At 44.5% G+C, this 13,280-nt stretch overlaps 1 protein-coding gene across 1 annotated transcript in view; it reads right to left on the reverse strand.

Annotated features, from left to right (window-relative positions):
- Positions 1–1,607: 1,607 nt before the first annotated feature.
- The window catches only part of FOXO1 (forkhead box O1), a 92,194-nt gene continuing 80,521 nt past the window's right edge, over positions 1,608–13,280 (reverse strand). Inside the window, exons 2-3 of the mRNA XM_028104815.2 lie at positions 5,425–6,780; positions 1,608–4,961 (exon numbers count right to left, since the gene is read on the reverse strand). Of these exons, the coding sequence (XP_027960616.1) occupies positions 5,443–6,780 (1,338 nt within the window). The 3' untranslated portion in view covers positions 1,608–4,961; positions 5,425–5,442. The remainder of the gene's footprint in view (positions 4,962–5,424; positions 6,781–13,280) is intronic.

A 13,280-nucleotide genomic window follows, 5' to 3' on the forward strand; every position in this document is an offset into this window, starting at 1 on the left:
AAAGATTTAGTGAGAGCGAGCAGGGAGAGGAGCAGAAGGGGAGGGAGAGGGAGGGAAAAATCTCCAGCAGACTCTGCACTGAGTGCGGAGCCCGACCCCACGACCCTGAGATCCTGACTGAGACACCCAGGCGCCCCCACCCATTTTTTACACCAAAATGAAATAGCAAATTGGAGTAAGACACCTGCCGTGACTACACCCCCATTCTGGAGGTCACGGTCCAACCCGGCTGCAGGCTCAGGGGCCTGTAATGAGCACAAGCAGATCAAAAGTTCAATGCGCATGTGATGGCATCTAACTCAGACACTGCCACTTAGCACGATCCATCTCTCAGAGCAGCCCTCCACCTACCTAACCACTCCAACCAGTGTACCTTTACCTAGCACAGCACAGCCAGGGGCCAGCTCAAACATGACGAGACAATAGCTGAGGCAAAGTCCTTCAGGATGGCAGGTTCACTGGTCAAGAAACAATCCTAGGTACACATCCTGATTTTACCGTCAGCGGTCTGCTCACAGCGGGGGCTATGTACGGCCTGAGAAGTTTCTCCTTTTACGTTAAGCACTGAGCTCCAGCCCTGAGATCCATCCGGGGAATCTTCCTGCTGCATCGCTTCCTCTCATCAAGTGATGTTAAAACTTGGGAACTGGTCTCAATAAACGACACAAGATGCAGGATTTTGTGTATACGCACGGAGGGTTATGAAAGCAGACTGCTGGCTTGAGTTCTGACAGCACCATCAGGGCACTTCTCTGCATTTGGGCTAGATCAGTTTTCCCAAAGTGATCTGTGCAGGAGCCCCAGGGCCTGGGAGTAAATGCTTTTATCTGTTCTACACTCTGGGCTTTCCGACTATCATGTGTTTTTAAAGGAAGGGTTCTATTTGCTAGAAGGGAAACAAACCAACCAACCCTGAAAGCTGGACTGACCTTCTGGTGTCTAAACACATAAACATCAGAATAACCTATCTCCTTGTTGCTACTCTCATTCACTTGCCTTGTAAATGAGTCAGGAGCAAGGAGACCACACTTTGTCCTGGTTTCAAAATGCATTTTAACCATGTTAATCTAATCCTAGCTCATTCCTCAGGCATCTTCTGAATAAAGCAAACATATAAACCTCCAATCCGTGGCCACTTAAAGGAGGACACAATCCTCCCCCTTCAGCAAGGAGTGTAAGGTGGGGACAGGAGCCACGTGTGGCCCCGGGAGCCACTGCTCCCCGCACCCAAGCCAGTGCCTGCTCGGCACCCTCCTGGCCAGGACTCTCCTAACTTGCCCTTCAGTTTTTACTTTAGCACAGTCTATTCCGACATGAGATTTAATATGCCTAGGAATTACTATACAGGATGTAGTTTTCAAACATTCCAAAGATGAAGTACTCCGAGGTCATTTATTATCAAGAATTTTACTTGTTCAACTCTTGGAGCTTCAACTCTTTAGAGTTGCCCCTCCCTGCCCTCCCCCCACCCCCACCAAGAGAAATACCAGATTTGAAGACACCATGGCACTGTGGCTCACAAGGTTTGACTCAACCTAAATATTAAAAAAGAAAACCACTAATAAAGAGCTTATTCTGCACAATTAGGAAAGAAAGACACCAAACCATTTAAACATAATTTATGTACATTTATGGCTTTATACAATAATAGCAAAGATTGTTCTTGTGTCTGTAAGTACATCAGCATCATCAGGCACTTCTCAGAGAGTATCGGAACAGGAACATGGAATCCGCGCTGTTACTGAACTCGAGTAGTGAAATGCAGGAGGGCACGGCCGCGTCCTGACAGGACTCCCCTGGCCACACTGCCAGGCTGTGCGCACCACCCTCAAGGATGAGGCCAAGAGTAATGCAAGGCTGTTTTGTTTGCATAAACCACATTGCATTTTTTAATGAATGATTACTCCCAAACCAAAACCACAAGAGAAACTTCTCATTTAAAAGTCAGTTATAAATTAAGCACTCTTAAGAGCTGAATGTGAGAATTTCAAGTAAGTCTGGGGGAGGAGAGGGGTGTTGGTAACATATACCCAGCAGTTGGACAAGTCCAAATTGTATAACTTTGGAAAACTTTTTTTTCCCCCGTTTTAAGCATCCTTCTTCTCTTCTTGGTACGTTCCATTGATTTACTGCCCACTGGGATACAATATATGCTAATTAATTTAGACTCTGTCAGTTTGTTGAAGCGGAACTTTGCAAGTAATGCATCTATTACCTAAATATATTCCATACATCTATATTACGGAAACAATATTTTATATTTAAAATATCAGAATAGCTCTATAATACAATATGCTTTTAATAACAGTACAAACCAGAGAAAATAAATCAAACAAGGCTGCATAGGTGATATCATTTGCACATTTCACAAAGCAATCATGTACAATAACTGATATACTAATTACTCCAGAAAGTCAGTATTCGTACAGAAAAAGAAATACCAGAGGTCACATAATGTTTGTTTTCAAAATAGACAAGGTGTCTTTCACTGGACTTCACTGTACCCCAGAGAGATACCCAAGATTCATGTCAGAATCTCAACACAAGGAGAAATCTGAAGGGAAAAAAAAAAAAAGATATTTACACAGACTCAGGAGGAAGAAACATCTTTTTAAAAAGTTACTCTAGGATGTAGTAAGATTTTAAGAGCGATTTCAGCTGTAGTTGCCTCTTTAATGAACAAATGGGGGGGGCTCTCAGGCTCGTCGTGTGAGGGCATGAGAGGAGGAAAGAAGGTGAGCATGGCAACAGGAATGGGAACCCGAGGACTCTGGCACCGACAAGTTCTATCACATATGCAGAAGGCACTGCTTAGAGGAACAAGAGTTTCCAAAACCAGACATATTTTGGAGTGGCCAACAGTGAAGATAGTTGGAGAGGAGGCTATTTAATGAATTTTCAAAATAGCAGAAGTCACAGTGGGAAGCTTTACAACAGAGCTGGCCTCCTATAGGAAATCTTTCAAGAACACTTGTGTTCTTGTTAAACATGTAGGAAAAACCAAGCCAACAGATCCGCAATTCACATGCAAGACAAAGCAAGTGTGATCCAGGCTAAGTACACAGAAAGAAATCAAAGCCTTCTCAAGAAGGCAAGAGGAACATTTTCATACACCTGCTCCTTTTATTGTGCTGACTTAGGGCATTCCACATGACTTGAAAATACTGAGGGGCACAAAGCCAATTAACCTGGTCTGTTAGTTAGAGGTAATTGCAAAATATTAAAACATGATGCAGAATTATAGTTTAGGTTGCTAAAGGCTAAAGAAATTCTCCAATTTTTAATTTACACTGAGAGCTTTTAAAATAAATTCAAATATGCAACTTACAGCTGGTTTGTCGGGTTTTCAAATTAATTGCCCCAATCTTTAAACAAGCTCTAGTTCCCTTTGGTAGCCATCTGCACTCAGGGACACAAAGCATTCTGCAAATTAGTAAAGTCCTATTTTAAATTTTCCTCTTTCCACCTAAATTTCCACAGTGTGCTACGTAATCTGCAGGACAGAAGGGACAGAGGGATGAAGTGTGAGTCTTAACATAATCCTTCGAGGCAGATGTACAAAACCAACCTCCACCTCCACCTCCACCTCCACAAATAAGAGCACAGAAGTACGAAGGGAAACATTTGCTGAAGCTCAACTCAAAAAGGTTGAGTTAATCAAAACTCCCAGTTTTGAGAGAGGAGCATGGTTTTAGATGCAGGACTCCCTTTCTGATCCACAAACATCACGAGGCCCCTCGGGAGTAACTGACACAACACAGCACACAGGCATCTATCAGAGGACTCAATGCTCTGCGACGTACTCAGTTCACGGGATAATAGGAGCAGATGGAATTTCTTTCAAATACACACATAAAAAACGTATTAAGTTCTCCTACACATGAAACGCAAAATGTCCATAACTATACATCGCCCTCCTGCCAAAACAGAGCCAGAAACGTTGAGTATGCAAGTACTAATTACAATGATTTTAAGATTAGTCAGGAACAACACCGAGTAGCATCCCAAAGTGTACAAACCAGTTAAACACGTATAAAATTAGTACTAATCCAGTTAGAAATACAAAATGAAAATTATGGATGCTGCCTCAAATATCTGGGATTCCACAAATTTACAAGCAGACTATGTAACAAAGTAGACTCTAGTTTTAAGAAAACATTACAGTTCAGTATCTATTCCAAAAATGATCTCAAGTCCCAACGATAACATCAAAAATCATTTATCTGGAAATTAGAACCATTTAAATGTTTGTACAAATTTGCAAATAACAAAATAAACAAACAAAAAAATAGAAAAGACCTGTACAAGGCTGGCATTTAATCTGTTTTTCCCCCAAAGGTGTTTGACAAGTCCATGAATTCAGCAGACTGATAACAGGCTATTGGTTCTCATGTGAATTGTGTGGTTGTGTGAACAGGCCCAAAGCTGTTCCATGGAGGCGCAGGATGGAGAGCTTGGTTCTCTGTGGTTCGTCTGTTCAGCAGAACACAGGTAGTACAAACAAAAGTTTAACTTATCAAAGACATGAGACCATCACAGTATTACAAAAAGAGTATAAACTTTCCTTGGACCAAATGGATATTAAAAAAACAAAAACAAAAACAAAAACACACAAATACAATTCCGTAGCTACTGCTTATGTACAAAACTTGAAAGCACACCAGGATCCGACGTCTTTTCTGCAATTATACGGTGTAGTGAGTTTGGCACTTCATTGTAATGAAAATTTCCAATGGCACAGTCCTTATCTACAGCAGCACATAACCTGCAAACATCGGGCAAACATCCTGTACAGGAAAAGTGTCTTCGCTGCCAAGTCTGACGAAAGGAAAAAAGAAATGCTTTTTTTTTTTTCTTTTTTTTTTTTAAATCAAGAAACGAAAAGGAGGGGTGAAGGACATCTTTGGACTGCTTCTCTCAGTTCCTGCTGTCAGACAATCTGAAGTACTTTTAAGTGTAGCCTAGAAAAAACACACAATGAAAATACAGCCAAATTAAAATCAATTCAATTTAACATATTAGAGTGACAGATATACTTGGGCGGGGGGGAGCTTTCTCAAACAGCTCCAAAATCATTCAATGGGGGAAAATTCTATTTAAAAAAAAACAAAACAAAACTGCAGTATTTGATTTGTATCAAACATATTCATTTATTGAAGAGCTACTAAAAAGATGCAGCCATCTAACTGTCAAAAGAAAATCTTTAAAGCAGTCAAAGGAAGCTTCCTTATGCTTAAGCTCAAAAAAAAAAAATTTATGAGCTGCAAAAGGGGCAGAGAACGCATGATAAAAGATGCCTCTCAGCAAGGAACAGGCAGCTGACATCAGAAAAGTCGCAACTATGGAAGATATATGGCAAGTTACTGTGTTCCTCTATTTTAAGCTCTGGCTTCAGAAGGTCTTTTGACATTGGGGTGATCTTACCTGTTCACTAACTCACTCTTAGCCTGACACCCAGCTATGTGTCGTCGTCTTGACGCTGTGCGGGAAGCTTTGGTTGGGCAACACATTGTCAAAGTTAAAATCCAAAGTATCTCCATCCATGAGGTCGTTCCGAATGATGGACTCCATGTCACAGTCCAAGCGCTCAATAAACATGCCATCCAAGTCACTGGGGAGCTTCTCCTGGTGGAGAATGCCCATCCTGCCATAGCCATTGCAGCTGCTCACTGAGGAATAGGCCCCTAGGGTGTTCATCTGCATGGGGTGGGACAGAGGCACTTGTAAAGCTGTCTTCACTGGGGCCAAACGGTTCATACCCGAGGTGTGGGGCATGGTGTTGACCGCGTGGGGCAAGGCACGCCCATTAACTGCAGATGTTGGCTGGGTATGGCCAGGGTGGGTGTGGGAGCTGGGGTTCATCATTTTGTTATGAGATGCCTGGCTGCCATAGGTCGACATGACCGAATTAGGGCCCATCAACACATTCTGACCAAGGACCCGGCTGTTGGGTTGGGCGACCCCAGGATCAACTGCTGTCATAATATCATTATGGGGAGGAGAGTCAGAAGTAAGCAACTCCTTCAAGAGTCCCGGTGCACAGTTATACTGATTCATACCTCCATAGCTCGATTTGTTGTCCTGAAGTGTTTGCATAGGCATCTGGGGCAAAGGGCTCATGCTGGACTGGCCGTATGTATATTTTTGGTAGTTTGGGCTGGGTGAATTCAGACTGGTGTTTGGCGGTGCAAATGAGTAGCATGGTGTCTGCTGCATCATGGTGCCAGGTGAAGACTGGGTTGAAACAGTTAATGGCGTTGGCGATGAGAGAAGGTTGAGATTATCCAAAAGATTTTCCATATTTTCAGGATTGCTTATCTCAGACAGACTGGGTAGAGTAGAAGCCATCTTTGCAGCAGATGGTGGGTACACCATAGAATGCACATCCCCATCTCCAAGATCATCCTGTTCGGTCATAATGGGAGAAAGTCTCCCACTAATAGTACTAGCATTCGAGCTAGTTCGAGGGCGAAATGTACTCCAGTTATCAAAGTCATCATTGCTGTGAGAGCCAGGGCTTGCAGGCCACTTTGAAAACTGAGATCCTGGGCTGTCCCCAGCACCCTCCTGGCCAGCCTGGAGGGATGCTTTTTTCTTAGCAGCCCGGCCCCGGCTCTTAGCAAATTTACTGTTGTTGTCCATGGAAGCAGCTCTTCTCCGGGGGGATTTTCCACTCTTGCCTCCCTCTGGATTGAGCATCCACCAAGAACTTTTTCCAGTTCCTTCATTCTGCACACGAATGAACTTGCTGTGTAGGGACAGATTATGGCGAATTGAATTCTGTAAAGCAAAACATCATGTTAGAAACACAATACTTCTCCAGTTGGAATACTATTTGGTACAGACAGATAGATGGGAAGACAAGTAAAAAATTGTTAAAGTTTGTGGTACAGATTTCAACCCATACAGTTACACCCACATGGGTTCTGAACTCCACTATAAAAGAGCTCAAACCAGTGTAAGAGAAATAGTATCTTATCTTAAAAACAGTATCTGTATCTTAACGTAATGAGGGGACAAAATTAAATAAGCACTATTATAGACATCTTTTATATAGCTATATTTTATAGGGCAATTACAGGAACTGGTTTTAAAACCACTTAAATTTTTGCTTGGCTACAATGCTATGCAAATAGCACTCTGTAACAAAGTGCTATCAAAAACCCTTTCCATTCTATCACCCCTAAAACTACTGCCAATTCTCTTCAGATTGCACATATGCCATTTACACAAGTGAGAAGTTTTATATTACTGGGCCCACATGATTATGGAAAAGAAAGAAGTGAAGCAGTGTATATTCTTAGTTAAGAATTAAAAGCCTGAAAACTAGTAAGACCTAGATTCCTTTCTACTTTTCAAGTCCATTAGGCAAATATAGGTGAATACAAGACAAACAGGATATTTCTCATTTTAGAAAGTTGAACTGCCAAAAAGGGAAATTTTAAATTCCAGTGTTGTTGGGGCACCTGGGTGGCTCAGTCGTTAACGTCTGCCTTCGGCTCAGGTCATGATCCCAGGGTCCTGGGATTGAGCCCCGCATCGGCTCCCTGCTCCACAGGAAGCCTGCTTCTCCCTCTCCCACTCCCCCTGCCTGTGTTCCCTCTCTCGCTGTATCTCTGTCAGGTAAATAAATAAAATCTTAAAAAAAAAAAAATTCCAGTGTTGTTCACCACCCCCCTTCTCTCAAAAATAACCAGTAGTGTGCGCCAACTGACTCAACATCAGTCACTGCATCTGAGGTCAAGCTCTGTCCAAAAGACCCCCTGGGTCAGGGGAAGAAGTGGTGGGCAGTACAAAGAGCTCCAGGCTTCAGCCGCTAAGTATAGGTGCTCCATGACTAAACTGTGCCACGTGTATACCTAACATAATCAGTAAAGAAAATCAACTTAACTTTGGGAAACTGCTTGGCCCCTAGATGCCTCAAGCTTCCTTATCTGTAAAACAGAGATAAATAATAAACCCATTTACGGCTAGGCGAGGGATTAAATGAGATAGAGTTTATAAAATGTTCAATGGTGGGGCACCTGGGTGGCTCAGTTGGTTAAGCGACTGCCTTCAGCTCAGGTCATGATCCCAGGGTCCTGGGATGGAGCCCCGCATTGGGTTCCCTGCTTGATGGGAAGCCTGCTTCTCCCTCTCCCACTCCCCCTGCTTGTGTTCCCTCTCTTGCTGTCTCTCTGTCAATTAAATAAATAAAGAAAATCTTAAATAAAATAAAAAAATAAAATGTTCAGTGGTGCCTGGCACATGGTAAGCGGTCACCAAGAAGTAGGTACCAGATCCCAACTTTGGGGGCACAAGGATATCGCCAACCTGAGTCCTGCTCCCCTCTTCCTATTTACTGGGGGTGTGGGTAGGAGTTTAGCCATATTACAAACACACACCCACAACTCCAAACATACAGGAGGCCAGATAGTCTCAAGCTCCAGTAAAAGCAGCAAGGCCAGACTGCAAACAAGGAAGCCCCAATCTGATTCCTCTACTGGACACACGGTGAGACTGCCAGCATCTGGAGAGCCTCTGGGACATACGGAAAAGGGACTCCAAGGGACTCCTGTCCCCAGTCTTGTAGCTTTTTGCTCCCCATACAGAACAGGGCAAGAGTAGACCCTTACTAGCTGCTCATTCAGCAGCCTCTGTCATCAGGGCCCTGAGCCCAAGGCCAGGAGCAGGATTCTGGGTGTCACCGTGATTCCCAAGCCTTCCCTGGCACTCTCGGCCAACTGGGCCCCCTGGACCTCTGTGGCCCCTCTCTCTGACCACGAAAAGGCTCTGGCTGGATCTGTGGTCACCCAGGGATGCAGCCACAATGCCCACAACCTTTTGCCATCCATGTGGGATGTAATGATGCTTTGAGTGCCAATCGCTGCACCAAAAAAAGCCTTTGCACAGCAGGACAAGGCCAGGGCCTCAACAAAAACCATGAATTCACGTTCTCTCTTTTTAAAAAGAGATTGAAAACAGAAAAGAAAAATAAATCTCCCTTCCTAAAAAGAGATGCAAAAATCTGAGTAGAGTGAGGCTGGACAGCCAGGGCTGAGAAATCCGTATTTCAAAATGCCCTCTGACCCTCTGTACTACATTCCACCCAAGAATTGCAACAGAGCAGCGACGTGACGAGCCCTTCTGCCAGGGCATACAGCGAGTGCAGGGCAGACTCACAGCCCTGAACGGGGGCTTCCGGGCTGGATGCGGGGCAGGTGTGCGAGTGGGTGGCAGGCAGGTTTCTCTTGTTCCCTAGACTTTCCTCTTCCTTCCCACCTCTTGACCTATCCCCAACTCAAGACAAGCTTTGAGGAAGACTTTAAGTACGTACAAGAACCCCTAAAAGAGGCCAAAGACTACATTTCTCCAATGGCCTATTTCATTCCCGGAAGAGTCTCCAAACCCTACTGAAGGATCTTAAACACACACACCTATGTATGCTCCCAAGAGCATACAGCCTCCTCTCCTGGGCCCACTAGCACCAGCAAACCAAGTTCTAAATTCCTCCTGAAAAAGGGGCAGGCCTGTCCCTGGGGTAGACCTGGAAGGGAGCCGAGCGCTCTGACCCTATGACATGTTCTATAGGCTGAAAGTCTGGACGTTTGCACAATATTCCATCATGACTATCTTGTTCTTGGAACACAACAGACACCCAGATAAGCCACGATGAAATCTCTGGAGGAAAGGAAGCTTGACTCCTGTCCCTGTCACATTTAGTTAGTGATAAAGGGGGAGGATCCCCCTAGACGATGGCTTCCTGACTGTCTGCACTGACTGGTGGAGGGTGGTGCAGCTCTACAACACACATAATTAGATCAGTTCATCTGTAACTGCAGTTAGGGGACATTTTTAATAAGATTGCAGAACGTGTAATGATGAAATCTTCAAAAAGTTCAGGAAGCATTCAACTAACTCAGGTGGGACATACGCTAACTCACTACTCAGACTTAGACTTAACCCCCTCCTCCAAAAAGGGGGTCCAGAGCAATCCCATACTTATCAAAACATCACGCTCCATATTTTCTAAGAGGACATTTCAGGTCGCTCTTTGAGTAACAGAGCTGTCTTCTAACTTTGCCAACAATTAAAAAAATTTTTTTCCAAACAGGAAAAGGTTTGCTGTGCAGGGCTTGTTACAAAAATTCCTGTTTTTCATACAGCCAGCAGGGCTCTGGTAGGCGGGGGGGCAGGGAGGGGCACAAAGAGGTAAATCTTGTAAAAATGTGTGCTGCTATTAATGGTATTATGTCTGCAGATCCCTGCAGGGCACAGTCACGGCTGCAGGGAACTGCAGTTCTCCCGTGAACTCTGCGCAGAGCCACACGCGACTGTCGGTGCTTGAAGATACTCAGTTCTTGAACTATGAACAAAATAGTACCCGAGGAACGAGGCAGGCTGTGAAGACAGAAAACTCAGGCACCGTAAGCCACTTACCCAAATCCTGAGTTTTTACATGACGCCATTAGGGTTTTTTTCCCCCACATCAGCAAATTTCCTCTCCACCAGCTGTATTTCTCTGCAGCCTGGGCTTTTTACTAATACCAAGCTGGATTTCCTCTGCACATACCCTCTCTCTGCAACCTGCTCCCTGATTGTACCCCAAGCAAGGCAGCACGTTCTTCTTGGAAAGCCTGACCCAAGGAACCCAGTGGGTCGTGTCGGAGGCAGGAGGAGCTGCACAAGGTATGTGCTTGCTCGTTCAGCCTGCTTCTAACTCCCAGGTGTTCGATTTCATGAGATCTTTGGATTCCAAGTAGCTTAAAGCGTAAGGGCTGAAGTACGTTTTTTATTTCCTAATCTGAAAGCCCCTACACACATACACACGCTCTGCACACAAGACAAATTCAATGAATGGTGACTGACATCCCAAACACATCACAGGGAAGATGTAATGTCTTACACATCTTTTAACCATCTGTTCATGTACCAATTCATGCCAAATAACGTTTACTGGGACCTATTTTGTGCAAGGTGCAGGAAAGGACAAGAGAAGGAAGCAGGCAGAGTCTGCCTTCTAGGTGTTTTATGATCCACCTGGGGCAAGAACAAGTCCACCTAAATGGCCACTTGGGACAGAAAATGATGCACAAACAACTGTCCAAGAGCACTGACATTTTCCTGCCAAAGGTCACCACCCCACCTCCTCCAACTTTTCTCTCAGCCCAAATGTCCCTTTCTTCTGGAACCATCCCATCCTATGGCTCTCTAACACAGGACCTTGTTTACTCACCACAATTAGGATTCAGCTATGTGTGGTCCCTTGGGGGAGTGCCTGGCTCCCCACTACACTGTAAGCTGCATGAGCCCAGGACCTGGTCTGTCTTCTCGTACACTGTATCCTCACAGCTCCATCACCAAGAGGCACTCAAGTATCTGTTGAATGGATTAATAGGTTCTACATTTACAGGGTTGTTGTGGAGATGAAATGAGATAACACATGTAAAGTGCTTACCTCAATATTAGCTGTCGTTATTAGAATAATGGCATCTATAAAATAACACGTCTGTGTTTTAAAGACTTATCTGTATTATAACCATTTTATTTATGATCATACCTTGCACTGTTGCCACTAACACAAGGCTTTTACATGTCAGGTACTGGAAAAATAGACCAATTCAGGGTAAGAGATAAGATGTTTTCTCTCTGCACTAGATAGTGTCTCGGGTGCTGTGGACAGATGTTAAGAAGGACTTCAGATACCAAAGCTGGTGTATCACTACCCTTGCCGGTGAGTGTCACGAGAACCCTGAAGTCTTCTCAAGGTGTTGCCTTGGAGCCTTGCACGTGGGCATCACGCACGGCTGTGGGCTCGCCGCACTCCGCACTCAGCCGGCGCGTGATGGGTAGGCAGTGGCAGGGATTACACAGGCCACAGTCAACAGACCACAGTCTGGTATCTCCTGGGGGGGAGGGGGGGGTTACAACTGAGCCCTGCTGTTCTGCCTCCCTCCCTGGCTGGAAGAAGCTAGGCTCTGAGGCTGGCCCCTAGATGCCCTGAAGACACAAGACAGGAACTGCCCCTCCCCAGGATGCTCCCAGCCCTGCTGTCTAAAGCAATATCAGAGAGCCACTGAAGCACAAGCAAGAAGAAACCTTCATACCTTTCATTTACTTTTAAGTTTCTTGACTCATTTTTAAATCTATATTTGCAAATGTTATATAATGTATGCAATGTACTGTTATAGTGCAAATGAATAAATGTAACATCGGAAAGGGTATGTGATTCTTACAAAAACATTTAGAGACCCCTAGTCTATTACAGTAGGCGTCTAATCTACCAGAAACCTGAACAAAGAAAATCTAGAGTCAAGTCTAGCAAACTGTGTGGCCCACCAGACCTGAGTTGAAGAAACGGTCTGTTCTAGCCCTTGGTTTGCATCTCTCCTCCCCTGCCCTGACCCAGGCTCCTTCCTGACCACTTCTCTGTCCCCTGGACCCTCATCACCCTGAATTCTGCCATCTGACTCGAGCTGCCAGCTTGGCTCCATCTAGCCTGTCCATTGTTGTGCGTGGAGACCACCACCTCTCAGCCATGGGTCTTGCCATCCCTCCACTTTTTTTCCTGGTTGGCAGTTCTAAGACTACTCTGGTTTTTGTGTTTAACCCAAAAATAAAACAAAACCATCAACTTAAGCTGGCCTTCATACTTTAGGTCTGAATTTTACTTTACACACAAATTGCTTTTAAAACCTCATCTGATTCCACACTTGGAAGATCCCTATAAGGCAGATATTACTGAACCTGTTTTAGAAATGGAAAAACTGAGGCTCAGAAAATGAACTGTACAACTAGGACTCAGACCAAGGTTTCATGAGTCTGCATGTAGACTCACTGCTGCCGGCTAGAAAAACCACCTCCTGGGCTTCATCGTTAAGAATCAAAAGAACATACTTAAGACTAAGGTTATATGAATGCATCTCGAGGGAGTGGAAATAATTCTGCTTACAAATACTAGTTTACAAAACTAATTTTCTGCCTCACTGGATAATAAATTTACAAAATAGGATTTGCTTCGATTCTAAGGGGTTACTCTTTCTGGCAAGAAACCATAGCAGCTGAAGTGTGAACTTCAGGTATGAGCATCGCCCTGGGGAAAGCATGCGTAAGGAGGCTGTGAGGACCCACAGGAAAGTGGAGTGGCCCCAGAGGCCCCTGCAGCCTAGCGCTGCCCAGCACCCTGCCACCGGGTGGGCGTAAGCAACAGTGACCAAGTCAAACAAAAAGAACTTCAAACTAAGACGCTGGAACACATGACTAAATGAACTTGTTGTTCTAGAAATTCTAGAAATTCTTTC

This window comes from Eumetopias jubatus, unplaced genomic scaffold (assembly GCF_037043125.1).
Source record: "Eumetopias jubatus isolate StellerSeaLion01/CBP00866 unplaced genomic scaffold, mEumJub1_p1.0 scaffold_3, whole genome shotgun sequence".
NCBI classification, from domain to species: Eukaryota; Metazoa; Chordata; class Mammalia; order Carnivora; family Otariidae; genus Eumetopias; species Eumetopias jubatus.